A 24,634-nucleotide genomic window follows, 5' to 3' on the forward strand; every position below is an offset into this window, starting at 1 on the left:
TTCCATTGCAAATACTGCACCGGAAGTGATTGTGTGAAAGGCTTCAACTCAGTCTGAACTAAATTTAAGTTTCATCTAATGTTTCCTTCTTCTTGCCTTGTCCTTGCACTCACGCTTTACCAAGCTCATTGTTCCGAAGAATCATTTCTTAACTTGACTTAACACTCCCCTCTCCCCTTAGCACTTATGTCCACTGACTGTTCCAACTTGAAAACTGGTGCCAGTGCTCAGCCTCCTGCTGAAGACCTGCCTCCCCTTACCTTGTTTTTTGAACCTGCGTTCTTCCACGCTGTTAGGCTGGTAAGCAGCTCTTGTATTTCCCCCTCTCAGTATGACTTGTGAGGAGCAGTTACCACGCCTCCCTCTTCAGCTTAAGGAGAGTTTTACCATGGTCCCATCTGGCTCCTGTCACTGCATCTTCAAGGCATCAAGTATAAGACTCAAGGGAGGCAGAAATGTGACACAGCACAACAGATGGCAAGAAAGGCAGAATGACGGACTTTCCCACAACTTGGAGACTGTAAGAATCTTCAAGCTTGAACTAAGAAAGTTTAGGGTTTTTTTAAACTTACCCTCTTTCAATGCTCTTAGGGTCTCAGTGCTGCTGTGGCATTAGGCAAGGCACTGCCTCCTTGGCTCAAGTGATGAACACCACATCCACATCAGGACAATGCTCCACATAAGGAATGGTGCCACCCCTTAACCTGCAGACTCAGCAATCACAGACATTTTTCTGCTTGTGACAATCTGATTGCTATGGGCTATGCACTACCACCCCAAACAATGCTCTCAGACAATTTTCTTCCCTTAAATAAGCATGAAATACTGTTCAAATAGCCATGTTAAGAAGGCAAGGGGCCACTGAATGTGTATGCTGTGTGATCAGCTGCTGCTTACTTCATCGCCCACACTGCTTGCAGTAGCTCAGTGGTAGCACTGGTTCCCAGCAGCTGTCCCTCATTTGTTACCACCAGTTCTTATGCATGGGCAGTGTGAAGAAGCATTACAGCAATGTATGATGCTGGCCAAAGACCATCAGCTTGTGCACTTACCCTGCTGCTGGCTTACCTGTGGCCTAGTGGCCATTACATCCAGACAAATTTTGTAACAAGGTTGTTGTCCTAAGGGCCTTTTTGCTGTCATTCAACTGCTTCAGTCTCCTAAATATTTCCTTATTTTCTGCTTTCTGGCTATGACACTAATGAAACCTCTCTTTGAATAAGGTAGATGAACAGTTCACAGCAACTGAAGGAAGAAAAAATACCATTAGAATCACCTTATTGTGTTTTGTGAGATTAGTCTGCCCTTGATAATTGAGCATTCACAGACAGTCATCCATAAATTTACCAGGACCCAGCCTAAGCCTTCAGTTTTACCTGGACGAACACTGTATTACTCATGAGTAGCTAATGTGAAAATGATAGCAGGTATTCAGGCTGAGACAAGCCACTACAACAAGCAATTGAACATCACACATGAAATGTTTCAGATTTATAAATTACCTCACAAGCCTTAGTAGCCAACTTAGGTAGGAAGGTGCAGATTAGGCCTGAACCAAAAATACTCTTGTCACTGAAGCTCTGAAGATAAGAACCCAGCTTCCACGAGTATCTGGAAAAACCTTGCATAAGTACTCCAGTCAGAGATGATTTTATGTGAAATAATTTGTATTTACCTTCCTAAAAAATGAACTAATAAAAATGCTTCTGTTACATGCCACACTTGCATCCATCTCTTTGCATGGGAAGGCTCATGCAGTGTGGTAAGTACATGTAGTTTCTACCTTCCAGTGCTCAAGAATTCTCCTTCAGGTAGAGCACTCAATCTCAGTAATGAGCTGACCAACAGTGACAACTCCGTAGCAACTAACTGAGCTACCCAGGTGTGTCCTCTTAGGGTACTTAGGATACAATTCCCTTTCCTAACCCAGGTCACCAGTGAGTAGTATTCCCCTGAGCACTTCCACTGGAGCAGTCTTTACCCAGAGATACTCTCCTTGCTCACCTAACCCCTTATCTAAGTGTTGAGGGGAGTTCATGAAAGCAAACAGCACAGATAAGGCAGTCATGCTGCTTGATGCCGCTTTTCTAATGCACTGCAGTGCAACATAACAAATATTTGCTTTACAATCATTCTGCATACTTCCACAGAAAAGGCCATAATAAACTGTACAAACTCCACCTCAGCAGGCATGTGATTATTAACCTTGTGCCATGTTCATAATGCAACACAGTTTAGCAAAGCTCAATACATTTATCAATTTAATTGCACTAGAAACCGTCTAAACTGTGCATGTAAATACGACTAAACCAGTCAGATTTGAGCAGGCAGGCAAAAAAACACCCCAAAAAAACAACAAAAGACACCCCACACTCCTAAACAAAATCAAACAAACAAAAAAGGGGGAAACCAGGGATTTAACACATCCTCTGAGCTGCATACCAGAGTATGCATACCTGAGCTGCATCCTCAGTCTCCTCTGAGGATTTCTAGGACAGAGGGTGCTACTCTTCTCTCTACAATGTGGGGGGAAGCCACAAGCAATTGAAAAGTTAAAGGTTATCTTTCTTATTTTACCAGATGTTAAGAACTCTTAAGAAACTTGCTGCACACTGATGGCAGCCCACTGCAGTTAAATGAAGCTCAGTGCCTAAGTAATGAATAATCACTCTTCCTTTTATTTCAGTGTCATATCACATTACAGTCAAGACATGTTATTGACAAAACCTACCAGACATTTTACTTTAACCCTCAAAAATAAACAAAAAAACCCAAGAAACCCAATGCAAGAAGAAATGTATATAAATAGAGATGTCACAATTTTTGATGTCACTAGTCCATTAAGATGTTCCACAATAGTCTCAATGTGTTAGAAATACAATTACTTGAAAGCTATTGAAGCAATGTTTCACTTGGTTTAGACTAAAGTCGACTAAGATACAAAAAACCTGTTCCATCAGTTCCCAATAATCATACACTTCATACCCATGACAGAACATGGCTACATGTGAAGAGACCACCACTGAGTATGCAAAACCAAAAGTCTTCCTCTTGCTCTACAGGAAACTACTGCAAAAGTACTCTGCATGTGTGGTTATAGAGTCCATGTGATAACCCAGGCCCAACAGCTGCATAGTTACTACCCAAACACTGACACATAAAATGCAATTTCATCACTCTTGCTCAGGGACATTTGACACATAGCACCAGTAATGGTAGAGGAAACCCATTTTTTTTAAAGTTACTTTAAGTTGATTCAATAGACACATACTAAAAATGGAGATAAAACTAACATTCCCTAAAAGATAGCTGCATTTGCTAGTCAGCTGCAATGGTAGCTGTATGATAATGTAGGTGTAAGAGAAACAACTGAGTTTCACATAGCAACTGGGAATATACACCTGCTTAACTGAGGAAAAGGTCATATCTTACTGGCTTCAAAGAATTTAGCCTGTCACACATTCCTTGGCACAAGCTGGAATGAAATTCCCAGCTTGACTTTATACAGGGCTCCTAAAAAAGGTTTAAAAGTAAAGTAAGTATTATTTAATATATATCTTCTGGGTCTGGATTCATCCCGCCTATGAAGATAAAAGTGTTTAAGTGCCAGCTCAGGTCTTTTTTCTCTACTGAAGGGAGGAAAGCCACTCAAACAGGATGTTTAGGTGGGTCTGACTGTCCTCTGTGGGTGCCATCAGCCCTTGGACTGGAGACAGAGCTGAGAAAAGCTGTATATATAGTGTAAGATAAAGCATTAAGAGGTAGGTGAAGTGAATCCAGAGTCTACAGCACAGCTTACTTATTCTCAGCTGCCTGCTACAAAAGTTATCTACACTAGTAGCAGATCCAGCACATAGGCCACCCAACCCCAAACAGACATTTGTAAGAAGAGAGGGTCAATGGTGTTTACCCACTCTGAAGAACATGTTACAAGCCCTTGACCCAACTTTGGTTTGCATTCAACACAGAAACTACTTTTAAAACAGTTCTTTTATGATTCAGTTTGGTGAAAAACCATTCTGAATTCTGAACCATTCTTCAACCATGTTGGTGAGAACTTCGAGGGACAATACCAGTTACTAACCACTGAAAGCACTGTCTGTTGGAAAACATAGTTTTAATAGATATTAATAGATATCTTACATAAAAGCACAATAAATACACCACATTCTATAGAATTTTCATATGCTAGTAGAGGAAGGAGAAAGAGGGAGAATACCAACAGACTACATAACCATACCCCTGAATTGCATGACAAAACACTCCCTACTGCAACCACTACAAGCTGTCATTTATACATGTCAGGTTGCCAAAAGCTTTTAAGCTTTTTGTTTGGTTGGTTGGTTTGGTGAGGGAGAGGGCTTGGTGAAAGGAAGAAAACAGAGATACAAGAAATGAAGGGAAACAATTAGATGGGTTCTCAGAAAAGATATTGGACACCCAGACAGGATGCATACGCAAAACAAGGGTGAGAAGGAATTTTTTCATCACTTTCCTTCCCTCCAATAAAGAAGCTTTGTTGCTATTTAAGCTGACCGGTTGCTCAGGCAAATAGCTTAATAAGGCTTGTAGAGAAAAACGAGTGCTATGAGTTGCTAGCTGTAAGTGGCTAAGCAGACATCAGTCAATACATAAGCTGGCTCTAACAGTGGTTCTATGCACTGGAATTTCAAGTTAATAGAGGGCAGGAATTACAGAAGTTAGAAAACCGTGCTGCTATGCAGATTCTCAAAATGCTGTCATTTGCTCTCAACCTCCTACTTCATTCAGGAAAACATATATTGATGCATTACTAAAATTAAGGTTACAATTGTTCCATCAGAGACTTGTTTCTAAAAGTAATTCCAAATGCAATTTCATATTAAATTGGCCAGGTAAGGTCACCCACATGACACAAACTAATAAAAAAGTCAGAAAACAGATGAAGAAAAAAAAAAAACCAACCCCCCCCCCCCCCAAAAAAAAACAAAACAAAACAAAACAAAACCACACCAACTTGTGAATTCCCCCTTTTTACTGTTAAATCTGTCAGACTGATGAAGAAAAATTGTCAATTCTGGACTCAATTTTTTAAAATACGATTGTCACAGGGAAATGAAAACACAGCAAAATAAACTATACAAAGGCAAAGTAGAATAACAAAAAATATTTTACTAAAACATAAGATTTACAGGAGATTTTCCAGACAAGCCATACAAAATGGTCACAAGCTTTTTCTTGGAGGGATTTTTCTACACTTGACAGCAGAATCACTATAGTATTAGTGAAGGTGATGGATGTTTAATGTTCCCGTTTTTTGTTCAAACAATGAAGCTTGTCCATCTACAGCATCTAAGTTAGACTGGGCTAGAGGGTATATTCTAAAATATAACTGGTTAGCTGCTTTTACCAATGCAATTAGCATCACCATAAAAAGGGAGGAGGAGCCCACAAAATTAAAACAAAAAGCCCCGCAGCTAACCCTGCCTACCTTCATTCACAGTGCTTATACTTAAACCATGACGGGAAAAATGATTAAAAGCAGAGATGTGCTGCTGCTTTCAAACAATTTCACAACAATCCAGATGATACTTCTAGCCTCTGCTCATGCGGTACAATAGTGAATTAGGACAAGACACAGATTTGCTAATGTGCATTTAATCACCAAAGGACTGAAGATGTCTGGGCTTTTATTCTGTAATGTTTCTAAGACTGTGTCCATTAAATGCAAACAAAAAAAGGAAGAGGTCTTGGCAGAACAGGAGAAGTGATGCACACTTGATGTTCAAAGCGCATTTAAATATTATTCATGGCATATAGCCTAGTCCATGCTCTGGCTGTAAAGAAAAAGAAACACATTTAAGAAAAGATGTAGTTTTCAGGCTTGATTAAAATAATTTTAAATCCATATTCTTAAAGATCTCTTTTATACCACTGCCGCAAGCACACAAAATCTCTCAGTTCTGATATTTTTAAATGCAATTTTGAATTCCAGCAGCTGTCAACTTTTATACATTATAGAAGCAGTCTGACAGCAGTGGATCCAAAAGTGAAGAGGCATAACACAGCAACTCTTCCATTCCACTATAGCCTCCAACAGATGCAGTATCAGAGATGTACTTTCCGTAACCTGTTAATCCATTCCTTAAGCCATTGAGGACAAGCACTAGAATGCTCCTTCATTTTACCAGAACTCCAAATTAGATTAGGAAATTAGAACCATCAAAATTCAAGATAAAACAGATCAAGAGAGCTTCTTTTATCAAGCCTTACAGACTTAAAAATAGACTACTGTAGGCACATTCAGGGCACCTGGACTATGACTGTATGCAGTCATTTTTTTTTTTCTTCAGGTTGCAGACATAAAACTGGAGGCCAGGCTTTACAAACCCCAGCCAGTGACTAGTAAGCCATTCCTAAAACTAGGGAAAAGAAAAAAAGTTAGAAGATACATCACCTGTTTCTATGGCTTGGGCTTCATTGGTCTTCCATTGCTCAGCTACATCATTTGCTAGTGGATCATCTGGATTGGGAGCACTTAACAAAGCCTGGATTGATAGCAGAACTGTACGAATCTGCAAAGCTGGGGACCATTTATCTGAAGAAACATTTATAGCACTATGAAACACCATATTCAACACCGTCTACAGAAATAGCAAGATTTTCCAGATTAAAAAATAAGCAAGATATTCTTTAAACACAAGAAAACTCTTTTTAGGGTCAACTTACAAAAATCTGTACTTATTATGCTAAGAAGAAAAAAAAAACATAGTAACACTTACCTTTCAAAATATCTAAACATATTCTTCCCAGCTTGTCTACATTAGGATGGTAAATTTTGGTCATGAAACGTACTTTAGGAGCTGCCATTGGATATTCTTCTGGAAGGAAGAGTTCAAGTTTAAATGTCCCACCCTCAAAGGGGGAATCCTGTGGACCTGCAATGACCACATGAAAATAGCGTGCGTTGCTTTCATCTGGCTCTGCTTTTATCCCAGGGACTGGCTCCGCCAGCAAACGCTGGGTTTCCTAGAAGAACAGGAGAAGAAAACCATTCTAGTTTTTATAAAAAAAAATCCCAAGGTCAAAATAAAACCCATTTAAAATAAACATGACCTGTACAAACCATTTTAAAAGCAACAAGCATTCACTTAGCATATATTCACAGAAACTATGTTAAATACCTTAAAGTAAAAACATCAGCAGAAAGCAGATGAGGCTGTGGTAAACTGGTACCCATCTCCTCTCAGAGCTTCACCTGCTGTGTGTTTCTGTAACACACAGTAATAGATAACTCAGCTGGCCTCAATTTTCTTACCTTTTGATTGAAGTACTGCCAAGCTGCTATATTTTTCTTAGTATATTTAAAAGCACTTTAAAGATTACCACAGTTGAAACACCAAAAGCATCTCCCATTCTACCTTAAATAAAAACTCCCATAAGCGAAAAGCCAAAGGGATTAACCACCCACAGAAACTGTTCAAGGTTTACTCTTAACAAGAGTGGACTGGTTTATTAAACTGATATTTGTACTGGAATCAGAGAATCAGAGCCAAATTCAAAGAATTTAAAGTGCCACTCTTCTGCAATACTAAAGGTATATTTTAATGATATTTTATATATTTATTTATATATATTTTATATATTTATATATATATATGCATAAATAGCTTTGGTGTGAGCACTTTCAGTCTACACATAACCATGTTTAAAGTCACCCTAACAGACAGTAGAAGACAGGATGTTCTGTAAACAGCAAAATTAGGCAAGGCCAATCTCCTACAGTGACCTGGTTTCTTTGTTGCTCCATTCTTCTGCCAATTCTACCTCGGGCACCAAGCTGCGACCATAGGTAAGAGCTCCCATCCTGCTAATGCACTGAGCAGACAGACCAAGTCCTCTACATCTTGCCTTTCCTCTGTTGCCTGTCTCCGTAAGTCTTATGGGCACCATTCTAGTTTTTATAAAAAAAGATCCCAAGGCCAAAATGGGCAAAAGGACAGAAGGCAGGGACAAAAAAAATCCTGCTAAAGCCTCATTTCCTCACACAATTTTAGTCCCATTTCCTCTTTCCTTCTAAGAGTGCTTTTACTGTCTACAGTTAATATTTTCAACACCTTTCTGTGTTGCCTTTCACAAAGAAAAATCATCCTCTTTCTACTGACGGAAGATGTCAATTTGTAGGTACAACATTAATTTATTATTTCAGTTTTAAAGCATATTTATTCTATATATTTATAATAGTACTTACAGGGATGGAGCATCCACAATTTCTCTGCACAACTTGTTCCACTACCTCACCATCCCCACAGTAAAGAATTTCTTCTTAACATCATATCTAAACCCACTCTCAGTTTGGAGCCATTTCTCTTATTCTGTCAGTACACACAGCCTTGTAGTCAGCCTCTCTCCAATACAGTAAGTGTCTCTTCATATAAGCACAAAACAGACAGATTACCTCTACTTGACTAAAAAAAATTCTTCAAACATAACTGTACTGCTACATTACTCTTGCAGAAATAAGTGTACACAGCATTTAAGTGATATGGCTGTCTTGAGGCAGTTAAATAACACTTCATTTTACAAAAATGAATCAATACAGAAAGAAGTAAAGTCATAGTAATTAATTCCAAAATCCAATTACTCAACTCTGAATTGTCAAGGTCCTACAAATTATAATATAGAATTTATTACGATGTACATTTGCCAATTATATCTGTGCGTGCTTCCTTGTTGCAACTACATATTGTCTACTTATCTGCACAGACATTAGATGCCACTTACACAACTCACTGGAAGGCCATCCAAGCTTCTCAGAGCTGTTTATATTTACTTCTGTGAGTATATTTGTATTATACGCATAATTTTCTAACTTACTCACTTGTATTCTGCTGGCTATTTACTTGTACATTAATTGTGTAGAAAAGCAGTCATAACAAATTCTGATAGTTTACATTCAGTGGTATGAAAAGTCAGTAAGAAACTACAGATTATCCCTGTAAGTGCATAAACCATTCTTAGTTTCTTTCAGCAAGCTGTCAGTATGAGTGCTACCTCAGGTAAAGGGGACAATCCGGGTTCCTGCCTGTGAAAGACCATGTACAGTTTGACAGCTCCGGCAGAGGAAAGTGTCTTATGCTAAACATAAACTAATGTAAGCCAACTGAAAACTTAAAAATAAGGAACGTATGTAAAAGACCAATTTTTAAACTTCTTCACAGCTGGACTTTGCTACAGATGTGCTCGTAAGTAAACTGTGGCTTTGGTTCTGATGGGCACACTCAAAGACTATTTTTTAATATTAAGGATAACACATTTATTAGCTGGGCTGATCTCAGCAGACCCCAGCTCCCCCTCAGTCACCCCAGTCCCCAGCCTGCATCCCTAGTTATGCCAGTATGCTGACTGTAACTACACTGGGGAGCCAATCCTGGCTTAAAATAACCCAGAATCAGCAGTTCTCTGGCAGCAGCATCAGCACTTCTACCTGCCAGCAGATCTGAGAGAGCAACGCCTGGCTGCATGCTGCACGTTCTGACACTAAAAACCATTTGTCAATAAACAACAGGAGAACCCATATATGAAAAAAAACAATTATTTCAATGCAGACATCCCATAATACCTATGGGGCTGTACCACTGTGAGCATGTCACCCAACTCAGAAAGCCTTCGTGCCTCCACATTCAATGACTGTGGGCACCTTGCTATAAAAACATCCCAAAAAAAGGTGATGCCAAGAAGAGCGTTTATGTTGCATACAGCCACATGAGTACTGAGCCTACTCTGAGCCCACAGGAGCCCCTTGGGGAACATTAATATTAGATGAAAATTCCAAAGCAAGCACACGTTGCTTCCTACACTGTGCACAGAGCTCCATCACTATCAGTGTAATTGAAACTGTTTCCAAACAGAAACGAGGATGAACACCTGTGAGGGAACTGGTTGACATTCATCTTTCACACCTGCCAAGCTCTGGTGCAGCAGAGAGCAAGCATCAGGCTAAACTTCTCCAAAACGCTCAAAATGAAAGGCCATGACCCCATGAATACACATCACTGCCTCTGTGCAAAAGCTTCAAAACCACAACTGTGGTTTTTGAACTGTATAACACAGACAAGCAAGGAACACAGCAAAGATGCCATTTATTGAGAGAATGTGCAATGTTTGTACTTAAATACATCAACACCTCTTAAATTCTGACAGCAAATAAGGGTTTTGTCCTGCAGTTATGAAGACATTACAGTAGCATCTTAAACATATTTGGGGGACACCGTGAAAAAGGAACAAAGGGAGAAATTAATCAAAAAATTACATTGTAAGCTCTAAGCATATAAAATGCTTAAACATACAGCTAGGCCCAATTATAAAATGATTGTAGGGATTTGATTTCCACGTTTTAGGGTGAGATGAAGAGTTGAAGACATGCTCATACTAAAACAAATGTGAGTATACAAGCAATGCTATGCACCTGGTCATAGCATATAAACAGGTCAGGAAGCTGACCCGTTTATAGATTTTCATTATTTTAAGCGTACATTACCGATTTAAAAACCCAAACCAAACAAACAAAAACAAACAAACCAAAAATAAACAAAAACAAACAAACAAAAAAAAACAACACTGCAAAAAATAGCCACCTACCACCCTGTACATCACCCACAAGAGACTGATGAAATGTGGATGAAACAAGGAAATGTTGAACTTCTCACTGATCTTATTCTCTAATTCCCAGAGAATGGCTACCCATGAAAATAAGTCTCCCAAGCACATTTAAATAAATAAATGAATGTTTAATTTCTTTTAATTAAACTTTTAACTTACCACCTTTATTAACTAATCAGGATAATTTTATACATGCAATACTTCCCACTTTTTTTAAGCCTTCTTACATTTTTTTAACTGAGGAAGTGAGTTTTATGCACGCTGTTACTTCCCCCTTTTACCCCAAAACTGCCTTTAAATCCTTTGTCCAATTTCAACTGTTCTGTAAGCTGTCAATGGCTTAAGGATAACCGAGCTCAGTGCTACTGGAAAGGAAGACATGAACAGCTCCAATAGTTTCACAGCTGTTTGGCCACTTTATTCCAACCAAGCATATACAACCCTTGCCCAGCAAAAATCTCTGACAATAAGGATAAAAAGAGCTGGAACACCCATATATAAACATGCTAAAAAGGACAAATAATAAATTCAGAGAAAACTGGGTTTTGAAGTTCTGCTGCTCACAATAACTGTTTTCGTAATAGAACAGTTAATTTTGTCTTCAACAAGAATACAAACTCCCATCAAGTAAGTGTACCAGAGTAGTGGTTTTTATCAGCTCTCCTCTAGCATACTTAAGTTTCACGGAAGATATTTTAGCACATATTTTGAAAGCTCTAGGCTTCAGTGACGTTTCCCATGCTGCCATAAGCAATTATTTCTATCTGCCATAATCTGCAATGTTTTTAGATTGAGATTTCTTCTCACTCCTGTATTTACTCCACTTTTTCCAATTCCAAGTAACATAACAATTTCCATTGACTAAAAAAAATTAATAAACCCAAAAGGAAGATACATTCCAGTCCATACTTGAAAAAAAAAGAAATTTGACAATTACAACTTGTTATGCCTCCCCTCTTTGTATGCCTCCCCTTTTTTATTTTTAATTAAGTGGTTAGAAAACACAGAATTGTTGAAGGTATTTTGACAAGCAAAAGCAAAGCTTCCCTTATTAAAAACAGGTGGCCTGAAGCAGAATGACAGATGATATTGATGGGACAGATGGTGTAGCTGACATTCTGCATAGCTGTTCTTCTATGAAGACATTAAATTCAAAATTAATTGTACCTGAGGGGGAAAAAACCCTCAACCTGCTTTTACAGTAACATGAGGATAGGAAGCCTCAGGAACATAGAGCATTGTGATCTTCAGCAGAGCAGGAGGCAGGGGCGAGGGCTTTCAAGGTTGCCAAGACCAAGAGAAGCCACACAATGAGGAGAGATGGATCTGCAGGAGAGTAGGTTTCATTCATTCTTTGAGCTACTGCTTTCAGTCCAAGAGGGAAAAAATATTACTGAAAAGCAGACAAAACCACCTTGTTCATACACACAGAGTAAGACAGAGCACTTCTTTAAGTAAGTAAACTGAACAGCCTAGAAGATACTTCCATACATACATCCAGGAAAATCAACTGCTAATGAACATGGCGGTATAAGCAAGCATACAAAGGAAGAATCAATTAGAAATAAACTATTTCAATCACTTTCAGTCTTGCGGAAGTGTTTACAAAAGCCTCAAGCTGCCAAGGCCTTAGTCAAAACAACTGAAAAGATTTCTGTGTGCTACCCTTTTGAAAAACAAAAAGCTACTTCACAAGTCTCGCTTGCTATCAACAGACTAAGGTAGGACCAAACAAATAACTACAAACAGATAGTGCCAAAATACAAAAGCAGAAAATACCACAATCAGAAGATTCACCTATGCAAGTACTTGCAAAAAAACCCCCAAATGTTATTTTTTACCTAGTAGAGCCACTGCAGCTGAACTGTAAAACTTCTCTGTCTGACAGAGACCACTACTGTACTGAAGGAAGAAATTCTGACATGGAATCAGACAATTTTAAAAGCTTCTTAATTGCTTTTTAGAAAGAACTATTTTTGCTTGGAAAAACAGTGCAATTCTGTTCCCTGTGCTATGGCAATAGTTAACCACCACAAATTTTAAATTGCCTGCCAAGTGACATGGCTAAAACAGTTAGGAACAAATCAATATTGAGCACCTATAAAATATGTGACCTTTAAAGCTACTATATGAATGCCACTAGAATTCAAAACAAGCTTGCCTTTGAAGTCAGCACAAACTAGCTCAGAGAAGAAATCGAAGCTCCATATCTCTAGACAAATGTGCTTTGCTTAGTAATTCAGCTACCTACATTTCATTTTCCTGATACTCTTGTTTTCTTATTTCACATTCAATATTACTACTATGCAGATTACTTTAATAAATAAAACATACTGCTTATTAATCCACTAATACTGTGGTCTCAGTGAGCGTTACAAATGACGTCACTCAAAACTCTCGTCTTCTGGTCTACATTGTCCTTTAACGCCAGCTGTGAAATCACCTAGTGATCGTTGTAAAATCCATTGAAACAAACGTAGCTTAGAGAAATCATAACACCTTACAGGGTCTGAATACTGTAGGGTATAAATGATCAGCCATTGCAGAAAGGAAAGGAAAAACCAAATCTGTGGTGCCTTTCCAGTTCAGCTTATTATGCACTTTCATTTTTGCCTGTATAGCTGTCTTTTGACCTCATGGTCTAACACAGTAAGTACCCAACCTGGAAGAAAAGAAAGGGAAAAAGTCATTCAAGAGAGAAGAGTCCCTGATGCAGTGCACCAATGTTCTACTCAAACAGCTGTGCCAACAAAAAACAGGGGCCAAACACTTGCTCTCAGAAGGACAGGAGAAGATGCCTTTTGCTGAAAGGGCTGGTTTTAAGAGCTGGGAGTGCAGTGTCAATCACAGCAGGATACCAGCATAACAGATTACTATTCTGTAATCAACCTAAAAAGGAAATGCAGAGCCTTCCTCCTCATTCCAAAGGAAGCTTAACTACCAACTAGGCTAATTTCAGTAGCAGATGGTAAAGTACTAAATTAAAAGTCTTTATCCATCTATAAGAGTCTTAAACACAAAGACTCCACATATCTATAACAGTTATCTAAGAACCTGTTATAGCACTAAGACTACAGAAAAGCATCCTTATGGCTAGCAACTTTATGCTAGTATCTTAAAAAGAGATATCATTCAGAGGCTGACATATCTGTGATAAAATTATTCTGAAACTTCAAAACAGATATAATAATGGCCTCTTACATAAAGAGAAAACACCACAGGTCTTAAATAAAATATTAAATATCTGAAATGTTACAACAGGTAACATCACAATACATAGACAGGTATTAAATATCTGAAATGGCACAATACCACATCTCTATACAAAGCCTCAGGGGAATGAGTCTTCCCTCATACTTACAGTAGCACATTTACTAGCTCAATTCTCTAAGCAGTAGTCAAGCAAATTTCCTTCCATATCACCTACTAAGATGGAGGTTACACTCCTACAACTTTGTCAGGCCAAGGCAAGGTACAAGTCCTCTCTAATCTAGGTCAGACAGTGAGAAAGTGTATGCACTATCTACCCTTACTCATAGGTTCAACTAAACCTAGCTTTATTCTGAACAGATCAGGGAATAGAGATGATGGATGTGGACTTAATCTACAACAGGAATTACAGCTCAAGTATGAGTGTTTATTGCTGACACTTTGCCAGAAATCACCATTCTGCAAATCTACTAAAAAAGCACACCCTGTCAGCATTCTCAATGCAACTCAGGAAAAGTGAGCTAGGTCTTCTTAACTAGATCTTTAATCTGAAAAATGCTGATTGACAACACAAAAACTCTGCTGCCATCCAGCAGAGGACAGAACTTCCAATAGAAACATGGAACAGCTGGCACTGGCTGTGGATAAAAGCATCTTCCACCAGTACAATTGAAAAAAATCTGCCCATCCCTTGACAAGGTGCTACAGCAAAAGGTGCTACAGGAAAAGGTCTCCAAATAGCCAGTTATCTAACTTTCTGGTAACCCTGGCTATTTACAAAAGGAACAATAGGCTGCAATGCAACACCGTAGGAATAGTCCCAGAATGGCCAAAAATAAACATTATTTGTAAAATTAAAAAGGCACCCCAACTGAAAGAAATCCACATTAGCTTGCCCCATTTTTTTTTTTTATATTTGGTATGATCTAATTCAACTGCATTACCAACTGAGCACAAGTACAGGGTGTATGTGTCAAGCTGCTGGCAGCAGAGGGGCTCCAGGGGTGACCTCTGTGAGGAGAGGCCAGGAGCTGTACCTCACCAGACACAGCCAGCTTCAAAAACATGCCACCACAGGACATGGGGGATCCAATCAGCCAAGCCAGTGGCACACCTGAGAAAACGTATTTAAAAAAGGACATCATTAGGACATTAGGACAATAAAAGTGACACTAAAAGAAAACAGCATCACACAGAGAGAAGATCAAGGGGTAAAAAAAAGAATTGTGAGCAAAACTAATGTGAACAGCAAGGTCAGAGAAGGATAGTAAGGACAAGCTCCAGGCACTGGTGCAAAGATTCCCTGTAGACTGTGAAGGATCACAGTGGAGCACATACCCACATTGTAGGCCATGGAGCAGACCACTGTGAGCACAGGAAAAGTGTGAGGAGGAAGGAACAGCAGAGAGGAGCTGCTGGGGACTGACCATAAACCCACACTCTCCAACCCTTTGCCTCCATCAGGGACAGGCAAGTTGTTGAGCACGGAGTGAAGGACTGAAATTGAGTACTAGAAAAAGGTGGCAAAGGTGATGGTTTAATTTTGTCTTTGTTTCTCACATCCAATTCTATCTTACCTGGAAGCAAATTAATTAATTAATGTGCCCCAACTGGAGCCTGTTTTGCCATGATGATTATCAGTAAATGATCTCTCTGTCGTTGTCTTGACCCATGAGCTTTTCCTTCTTATTTTTTCTCCGCTGCCTGGTGGAGGTGGGGAGAGAGTGTGGCTGGGTGAGCACCTGGCCAAGGTCAGCCCACCTCATCATAAACTACACAGTACTTTTTAATCTGTGTTTGAGATGTTGTATCCTGAACCACTTTTAGAGAGAAAGAAGTAGAGAGTTTCAGACTCCACAGATGATACTGAAAATTAAGAATTTTTGAGAAAAAAATGACAGACTTAAAATTAAAACCACTAGCTCCATTTCCTGCTACAGTTGAAATAATAACACTTATCACTTGCAGAGTACCACACATAACAATTTATGTGGGAGAAAATGTGATGAGGAAGAAAAGAGATCTTTCAGTTTAACTGATTGCTCATCAGTTATTTCAGTATTTGCTTCCTAAGGGAGATCAGACATTTGCTGCCAAATCCTCCAGGAAGATTTCTAAAACAGATGAAAAGACATTACCAATAGCAAAAATCAAAGATTTTTTTTTAATTACACCTAAGTTCCACTAATTTTTAGTCATTAAGAGTGTAAGTCCTTTGTTTCATTCTTCATTGGCTGTTGAATTTACAATTAAGTCAAATTGCTTTTCTACCCACCATATCAGCATGGTTTTCAGTCCTTCTTGATTAACTTCACTCACATCTGTAACTACCTCCGCCATTTCCTTTCCTCACAAAAATGCAAGTTTGCCTGAATGGGAACCTCTAACTTCTCAGCAGCAGTACTAATTTGAACAGTCATCCTTCCATGTACTCTCCTCATCAGCCCAAGTGTTTGCAAAGTCAACAGATGAGATCATGGAACTGATCTGGTTTAAGAAATAACCTTTACTACAGAGTTCTGAGCCAAATCAGTTCCTCAGTCTAAGTTCACCTCAGTGGCACAAAAAATTTTGTGCCAGCACAGTCCAAGATGAATCTGTTCATACAGTAAGGCTGTTCAACCTGAATCAGAATCATAGAACAGCCTGGGTTGGAAAGGACCTTAAAGACCACCTAGTCCAACTCCCCTGCCATGACCAGGGACACCTCCCACTAGGTCAGGTTGCTCAAGCCCCATCTAACCTGGCCATAAACACTTCCAGGGACGGGGCATCCACAACTTCACTGAGCAACCTGTTCCAGTGCCTCACCACCCTCACAGCAAAGAATTTCTTCCTTACATTTAATCTAAACATGCCCTCTTTCTTTTGATAAGTTTGAATACACTCTCCTTGTATCCTTATATGCCCCTGTAAAAGTCCTTCTCCAGCTCTTTTGTAGGCCTACTTTAGGTACTGGGAAGCTGCTACAAGAATAAGCCAGATTGATCACAAACTTCTGGTTAAGCTAACCTCACTAGGTGGTAACTTCTTCACTTTGTGCAGCCCTCTGCAAAAAACAGAAGTACAATAGCCAACTTCAGCATTTCAATTCAGACTACACCAAGAATACATTTCTTTCATACTTTCATTCTGACCATAGGCAACCGTTGCCACTCACCAGTGTCATTACCTTCCAACTACATCCAATAGTCCAGATTAATTTTGGGGTATGAAATAGAAACTTAAGGCTTTAGTTAAAAGCACTATACTGGCACAGTGACAGGTTATAATTACTTGCCAAATGAAAATTCTTTCCAGTCTGACAGTGATAAGGGGGAAGATCACACTGATCTTCACCAAGGAGTGATAAATTGCACACAAGGTAAAAAAGCATGCACATTTTTGCTTTGATTTTTGAGGGGGAGGCAGTAGGAAAAAGCAAAACTTATCAGTCAAAACTGTCTTCTACATATAGGGGTAAAGCTGCCTTAGAAAACTACAAAGATTTAATTCAAAACATTACATCACATTTTGGCACAAGTTCTTCCAGGGTCTATCAACTCATTAGCTACAACTGTGTAAAGAACTGGCTGAAACCAGCATTACTGAAAATAAATTGGTTACCTAAGCAGATGTCATATTGTCAGAGATATTTCAGAATGTTTACATTAAAATTATATCACTGTAAAACAACTTCATTGAAGAAAATCTTCTGAAAATAACATTACCTTTTAGGACAAAGAAAAAAAGAATTAGCAGCAAAGCTCTGTAAAGCAAGGGTCAAATATAAATAGGAGGCTACACTTTGGTTCACAAAAGTCAGCTCCACATGAATTCTCTTCCTTGCCCTATAATCCCCATGTGTCAGCATTCCATATGCCCCCACTTACTGGGCTCATTACCGACTAGTGTCTCTTGTACTTTAATACTTCTACCACCCTGCAGATTCCCAGACTCCATCAAAAAAAAAAAAAAAAAAAAGTGGTACAGCAGATCTAGAAAACATTAACTAGTACTCAATATATGGACAGTTGTCCAGCAAATTGATACTACAGCTCTGCTAAGCAAGTACTGTGAATGAACTCTGGATTGCTCACAATCCTCTCACACACTTCTGGCTCTCTAAATCCCATCACCACACAATTTTAACAACTGCAATGAGATGAACTCAAATGTATTCCAAGTAACAGTGCCTTCCCAGAAGGGGGAAAAAAACCCAAAAAAACAAAAACAAACACCAAACCAACCAGAATCTACCCACTCTTGGAAGAGGACCTTGTAGCCAAGCAGTAACATGAATAGGGGCATTTTAAGGTCAGCAGCACCTCCCCCAAGAATTACCTCATTCTTGAATTTTCCACAGCAGATTACAGGATTTTGGAACTGTGAATCTGAGATCCTATGCAAATTCCTAAAGGATTATCTATGTGATACCACAGATAGAGCTTTTCATGGTGCATCTCCAGCTATTGTAAAGTAAGGCATAACTGAATTCACTAAGAGTGTAAACCATTCCTGCAGTTATACTGATGGGGCACATTAAACTCAAGGCTTGCATTCATATATGGTGCAGAGTCAACCATCAAAGTGTGGTTAATGCAAACAGTAATTCATACTGAGCTTCTGTCCAAATGCTATCTGTACTGGGTTTGCATGGCAAGGTTCTGGTAGTGGGGTGGGCCCACTGAGGTGCTTCTGTGAGAAGCTGCCAGAAGCTTCCCCCATGTCCAACAGAGCGAGTGGCAACCAGCTCCAAGACAGACCTGCCCCTGGCCAAGGCTGAGCCCATCAGCAATGCTGGTAGCACCTCTGAGGTGATATATTCAAGAAAGGGAAAAAAACACACAACCTGGGCAGCAGAGGACAAAGAAATGAGATTATATAAGAACAACTCTGCAGTCACCAAGGTCAGTGCAGAAGTAGAAGGAGGAGGTGCTCCAGGTGTAGGGGCAGAAATTCCCTTGCAGCCCACAGTGACACAGGCTGTCCCCCTGCAGCCCACAGATGACCCCATGCTGGAACACATGGATGTGCCCACAGGAGACTGCAACCCCATGGGAAGCCTACACTGGAGCAAGCTCCAGCAAGTTTGCTGGCACAAAGTGTGACCCATGTGGTCATCCAGTGACCCACACTGAAACAGTCTGTTCCTGAAGGACTGCACCCTGTGGAAAGGACCCAGAATGAAGGAGTTAGTGAAGACTGTAGCCTGTGGGAAGGACTCATGTTGGCGTTCATGGAGGGACCCCATGCTGGAGCAGGGGAAGAGTACAGAGAGTTCTGCCCCTAAGGAGGAAGGAGCAAGAGTAAAAACATGTGATACACTGAATATAACCCCCACTTCCCATTCCCCTGCACCTCCAAGGGGTATGAGAGAGGAAAATCAGGAATGAAATCGAGCCCAGGAAGAAGGGTGAGGTGGGGGAGAAGGTGTCTTTCAAGATTTAAGTTCAATTTATCATTAACCTACTAGGATTTGATAGGCAATAAATTATATTAATCTCCCCGAGTCAAGTCTGTTCTGCCCATGATTGTAATGGGCAAGTGATCCCTCCCTGTGATTCTCTTGACCCAGGAGCCTTTGGCTGTACTTTCTCTCCCCTGCTCAGCTGAGGAGGAGAAGGATAGAGCGGTGTCCAGCCAGGGTCAATCCACCACACTATCTATAGCAAACTTTGCAACTTGCTTCTCACTATTAATCCACCAGTCACAAGTAGCTACAAAAATGTGATTTTGTTTTGTACTACTACACAAAAAAAATTTTTGATTATACTCTGAAAGCCATCTAAACATAACAGACATATACAGTAGAAAACAGCTGCATGCAAAGCAATAAAAGTCCATCATTTTACTATAGGTTTGTGCCTCAAAGTTGCTCAAGTATTATACGAGATGGTCCAAACAGGATTATTGCCTCTAGCTGGGTTATTTGTTTGGGTTTTCCTCAGTTTTTATTCTACAGGGTCTACTTCTTCTTCTCAGCTTCCCTCCCCTACCTGCACAAAGCATCTGTCCTGCCAAGCTTCAGGCTTCCAATACCTGCCTGTACACTCCTCCTACTATCCCAGCCAGCCCAGGCTATATTGGTCACCTGGCAAGAAGACTCAGTGAGGGTTGCAAAACAGCACGTGTATTATCTTTCTACACTTGGGGAAGGGGGGAAAAGGAGCAGGGAGAAGATGGTTTTAAGAACAGTACAAAAACACCTCTGAAAATTCCCAAAATTTTCACCCTTCTATCCAATTTTAAGTTATCCACAAGATTCAAATGGTATACAAGATGCAAAAAGACATTACATTCTTTGACAAATGTCAAGGAACAGCGTTCTTCAGAAGTGATGTTTTCTGCACCTAACCACTATCCAAAGAAATACAAAACTCCACAGAAAGGTATTAGGTTTACCTTAAGTCTTTTTTATGTACTTTTTTTTTTAATTCAGGAAATAAAAAAGTGGTCAGACACGTCACAGAAATCAAAAAGTAGCAGTGACTTAAATTTTCATGTTGAGACAAAAGTCCATGCCTCAGAGAAACACAGCTTTCAAGAAACTTCAAATTGGCTGCCAGTAACAATTTAAAGAACTTCTAGAAAGTTCCAGTTGCAGACTAAACACCTGATTTACATTTATATATAAAACCTCAAATATATAAGGCTGATTATACTGACCTCGACTATAGAATGCTCTAAGTGCCTAGCATCATGCACACCAAGAGAATCTCCATAAAACCACCCAGAAGTTTTACATTTTGAAGCAGCATTTTGTAGTTAGCAATCCAAGCGTTCCCAGAGTTTCAAAAAATACAGCAAGCAGGAGTTCACTGCAGATAAAGGAAATAGCTTCACAGAGTAAACAGCAAGGACTGCATATCTCAGACAACACCACAGTATCATGCAGGGGAGGAAATCAAAGCCTCTGTAATTTAACACTGATAAAATAATTAGAAAAAAAAATCTGAAGTAGCCTCAGCTACTGCTTCAGATGGTTACTTCATTACAGGAGCAGCTGCAGCAATTGTAACAGAAGCACTAATAACAACTGGCTACAGTCAACTTAGAGACTTGTGCATCAAATCATGAATGATGAGATCACTGCAGCAATGAAAACAGCAGGGGAAAAAACACTTTAAAAGATTATATGGGGCAATATTGTCCATCCCGTTCACATACTCTGACTGCACTTGACACAGCAATAAGGTGGATTGAATGTCAGCCAAGAAAATAATTCAGATGCAATTCAATTCCTTACTCGACTGGAGGTACGTGACTTTGCAACATGGGAAAGAACTAATGTAATAAGTGCTTGAAAGTAAAAATCACACACATCTATGTAGTAAATGTGCCAGTAACACATTTTATCTTACATTAATAGTTTTTTTGTCATGACAATTCTCATAGGATCCCTGGTGTTGAACTACTGAAGAAAACAAAAATACCTCTTCTCTATTCAAAAGATACAATGTTTTCCAATTCTGATTACGTCTTTTAAGATTCAAAACTACATCAATGTCTTCTACTCACCATTTGTGATATGCTAACAGTCATAATTCTAAAGCAAGTCACCTTTTGAACTTACAGACCATTCCCACACACACTTTATTAAAATCCGTTTCTAAGTAATCTGAGGACAGTAAATTGGGAATAATTCTGTATCTTCTGCAACAACTGCTTTAAAACACCCATACTGTCACCTTTTCATTGAATTTGAAGTATTGGAAACATAAACAGAGTCCTTGCCACTGCAAGGAAAACTCCTGCTCTCCTCCTGGGCTGGATGACAGCCTGCACATAGCAAAGACGCAGGCTGAGGAGTACAGGGCTGCAAGTCAACCTGAGAGCCCGGCCATCTGCCAGCAGTCGCTCAAGACAGGGAATGCCAACTGCATTTTGAGCAGCCAGCCAGGCTCAGGACTTTATCACAGTCCAAATACAATCTCCTAGCCCCAAGAAGCCATTGATGGTCTCTCCTGGATGACAACACAAAGGGTGCATGTGGCAAAAAGGGAGAAGATCTTTTCCTAAAAGTAACCTAAGCCATGTATTTATCGTGAAATTTATTACTGTGCATAGCATGAAGATTTCATTTTATTTACTGGAGTTATTTTAACATTACTCAGCTCTTTCCTATCCTGATCTTTCAAATTCTCATTAGCAACTGAGTTCACTCCCTACCCACCCTCTAAGGCATCCAGAATAGGAAATTAAACACTAAAGTCAAAATTGGCATGATAGAAAAGATCAAAACAATTCTCACTCAAGACTCCCAAAGATTTAAGCAGGAGTATTTCTGGGTCCACACCTCTGCAGCTGTGGTATTTCAAGATATGACTTTGCACATTTTTGAGGCTCTAGTAACTAGTCAGACTCAAGTCCTAGATCATACTCACATGTGGCAACCTAAGGCACGCACAGCACAGCAGCTGAAGAGCTGATCATCTAACACAACCAAGCCAAGATTTAATAACTCTAGACTGGCTGCAGACAACTTTCCAATGCACACATGCAAACACCCAACCCATCATATGTCTAAGGGGGCTCCTTCACAGAAAATCTGGAGTTTCTAAGACTCTCTTTTGCTCTCCACCTTTCTTCTCCAGGAGGAAAACAAACAGTCCCACATCACCACATATCTTTGAAGTGAGTTGTGTAAATTGCGCTAGCGTTTTTTTCTAGAAAAGCATGAAGAAAACAAAAGTACCAGGAACAAAATTTATGCACCAACATAAGTGAGTGCACTTCTTGGTTGTATTCTGGGGATCTGTCAAAAGCAATGAAAATTTAATGCAGACACCAGCCTCATGACTGAGCTCTTACTGCAACTCTGTGATAAATACCAGTTCCACTGTATTATGAATCACTGTTCCCTATCACACCTGAAATACTTCAGATTAGCATGGTGTGCACTCAGACAGCTGGATAGGCATCAAAATCAGTAAGATTTGTCTTCTTTATTTTTACTACTTACTTACAATTCTGAGCACTAATTGTAGTTTAGCTCCATTTCACAGAAGACAAACACTACTGCCTTATTTTACCTCATCATCTCTATCACCTACTTGATAACTTGACTTCTTGGACAAAAATAATGTATTTTTTTGTCCACTATTTAAAACTTTATAAATTAATTTATTTACAGTGTTTACCAACTGAGAGAGCTTCAGAGTATTAAAAACTAACATCCATTCACTGTAACAGGCTATGAGGATGCTGTCATTTCCTGTGAGGGCTAACCAACCTTAATGGAATCACTTAATAACTTTTATAAAGAGAATGATCATCCATTCAGGGGCTTCAATTCACACCATTACAAATCGAGTAGGAGACAGCAGCACAGCAGGAGCAACCACGTGAGCTACAGGACCGAGCTGTTTGATAGCTTGCAATACAGCTACCAATAAGTGTCTCCAAATTACTCAAATCTTATGCTGGAACCGAATTCGGAGGATCTGCTGAAAATACCCCAAAGTTAAGAGCCCTTGCAAAGCTTGGCAAATCACAGTCGAAACATGATACCGAAGCACCAGCACGACACGTTGATAGAGTAAGGGCCGACAGCTCCGAGCAAACGTAGCAGTAACCGGGCTGTCCCAGCGTGGACCACTGGTGCCAATGTCCCGACGCACACACAGCTGTGGCCAGGTTTAACTGCTCGCTGTGGCTCGTCCCTCACCGCACACTAGGAAGCCGAGCACGGCGCCACCGCCGCCCTCCCCCGGGCCAAGCACGCCTAGAGCTGTGCCGGGAAGCCGGGGCCTGGCGGAAGCCCCCAGTGAGGAGCCGCTGGGTCGGCGGAAGACAGCGGGGGATGTGCCCGGTGTCCTTCGAGCTCCGGACCCCGAAGGCTGTGCAGACAGCAGCGCTCGGCAGCAGCGGGGGCCGTGGGGCGCCGCCGCCGCCCGAGCAATCCCCGCGAAGGGCGCGGGCCCGCGCCCGCCGGGAGGGCCCGGCCGCTCCCGCCGCCCGCGCGCGCCGACACGGCGCGAGGGGAGTCCCGCGGCGGCGGCGGGAAGCGGCGGGGGCGCGGGCGGGACGGCAGCGAGGAGCCCCTCGCCCGGCAGGGGCGGGAGGAGGCCGGGGAGGCGGCCCTGCCCTAGCGCGGCCCAGCTCCCGGGCACCGGAAGCGGCGCCCGGCGCGGCGCTGCGCTCGGCCGCGGACCCCGGCCCGGCGCGGTCGGCGCGCCCGGCCGGCATGGCGGAGCGGCGCGCGGCGGGCAGGGCGCGCGGCCGTACCTTGATGATCCTGCGGGGCAGCCCGGCCATCTTGTCTCGTCGGTGCAGGCTCGGGGCGCGCCTCCGCTCGGGGCGCGCGCACGGCCGGAAAGACCCGCGCCGCGCTTCCTGCGGCACCGCCCTGCGCGCGTGGCGCCGGGAAACGTAGGATACAGGGATGGGCGTGTGGGGTCCGCGCCCGGCATGGGCGCTGAGGAGCTGCCGTCAGCGGGGCCGTGCGCTGTCAGCGCCAAGCGTCTGTTCGTCCCTGACTTTTAGCTTCTGTGAGTGTTCCTAAACCTGTCTCAAAGCTACCTTAGAACATCAGTGCCTAAAACACAAGGAACTACTGGCAGAGTCTAGCAAAGGGCCACAAAGGTGATGAGAGGTTTGGCACATCTCTCTTAACGAGGAGAGTCTGAGGGAGCTGGGCCTGTTTAGTCTAGAGAAGAAAAGACTGAGAAGGAATCTCATCAATACATAAAAATATTTCAGCGGTGGGTATCAAGAGAATAGTGCCAGACTTTTCAGTGGTGCCCAGCAGCAGGACAAAGAGCAATGGCCATAAACTAAAACACAAGAAGTTCTATCTCAA

The 24,634-nt window shown here is 41.0% G+C and overlaps 1 protein-coding gene across 1 annotated transcript; it reads right to left on the bottom strand.

Annotated features, from left to right (window-relative positions):
- Positions 1 to 4,098: 4,098 nt before the first annotated feature.
- UBE2N (ubiquitin conjugating enzyme E2 N) lies at positions 4,099 to 24,187 on the bottom strand. Its single transcript, XM_021527993.2, has 4 exons — positions 24,061 to 24,187; positions 6,762 to 7,008; positions 6,437 to 6,577; positions 4,099 to 5,816 (listed from the first exon to the last, which is right to left on the bottom strand). Exons 1-4 carry the CDS (start codon positions 24,088 to 24,090, stop codon positions 5,776 to 5,778), a joined length of 459 nt encoding a protein of 152 aa, XP_021383668.1. The 5' UTR covers positions 24,091 to 24,187; the 3' UTR covers positions 4,099 to 5,775.
- Positions 24,188 to 24,634: the final 447 nt, after the last annotated feature.

The sequence above is a fragment of the Lonchura striata genome, chromosome 5 (genome assembly GCF_046129695.1).
Source record: "Lonchura striata isolate bLonStr1 chromosome 5, bLonStr1.mat, whole genome shotgun sequence".
NCBI lineage: Eukaryota > Metazoa > Chordata > Aves > Passeriformes > Estrildidae > Lonchura > Lonchura striata.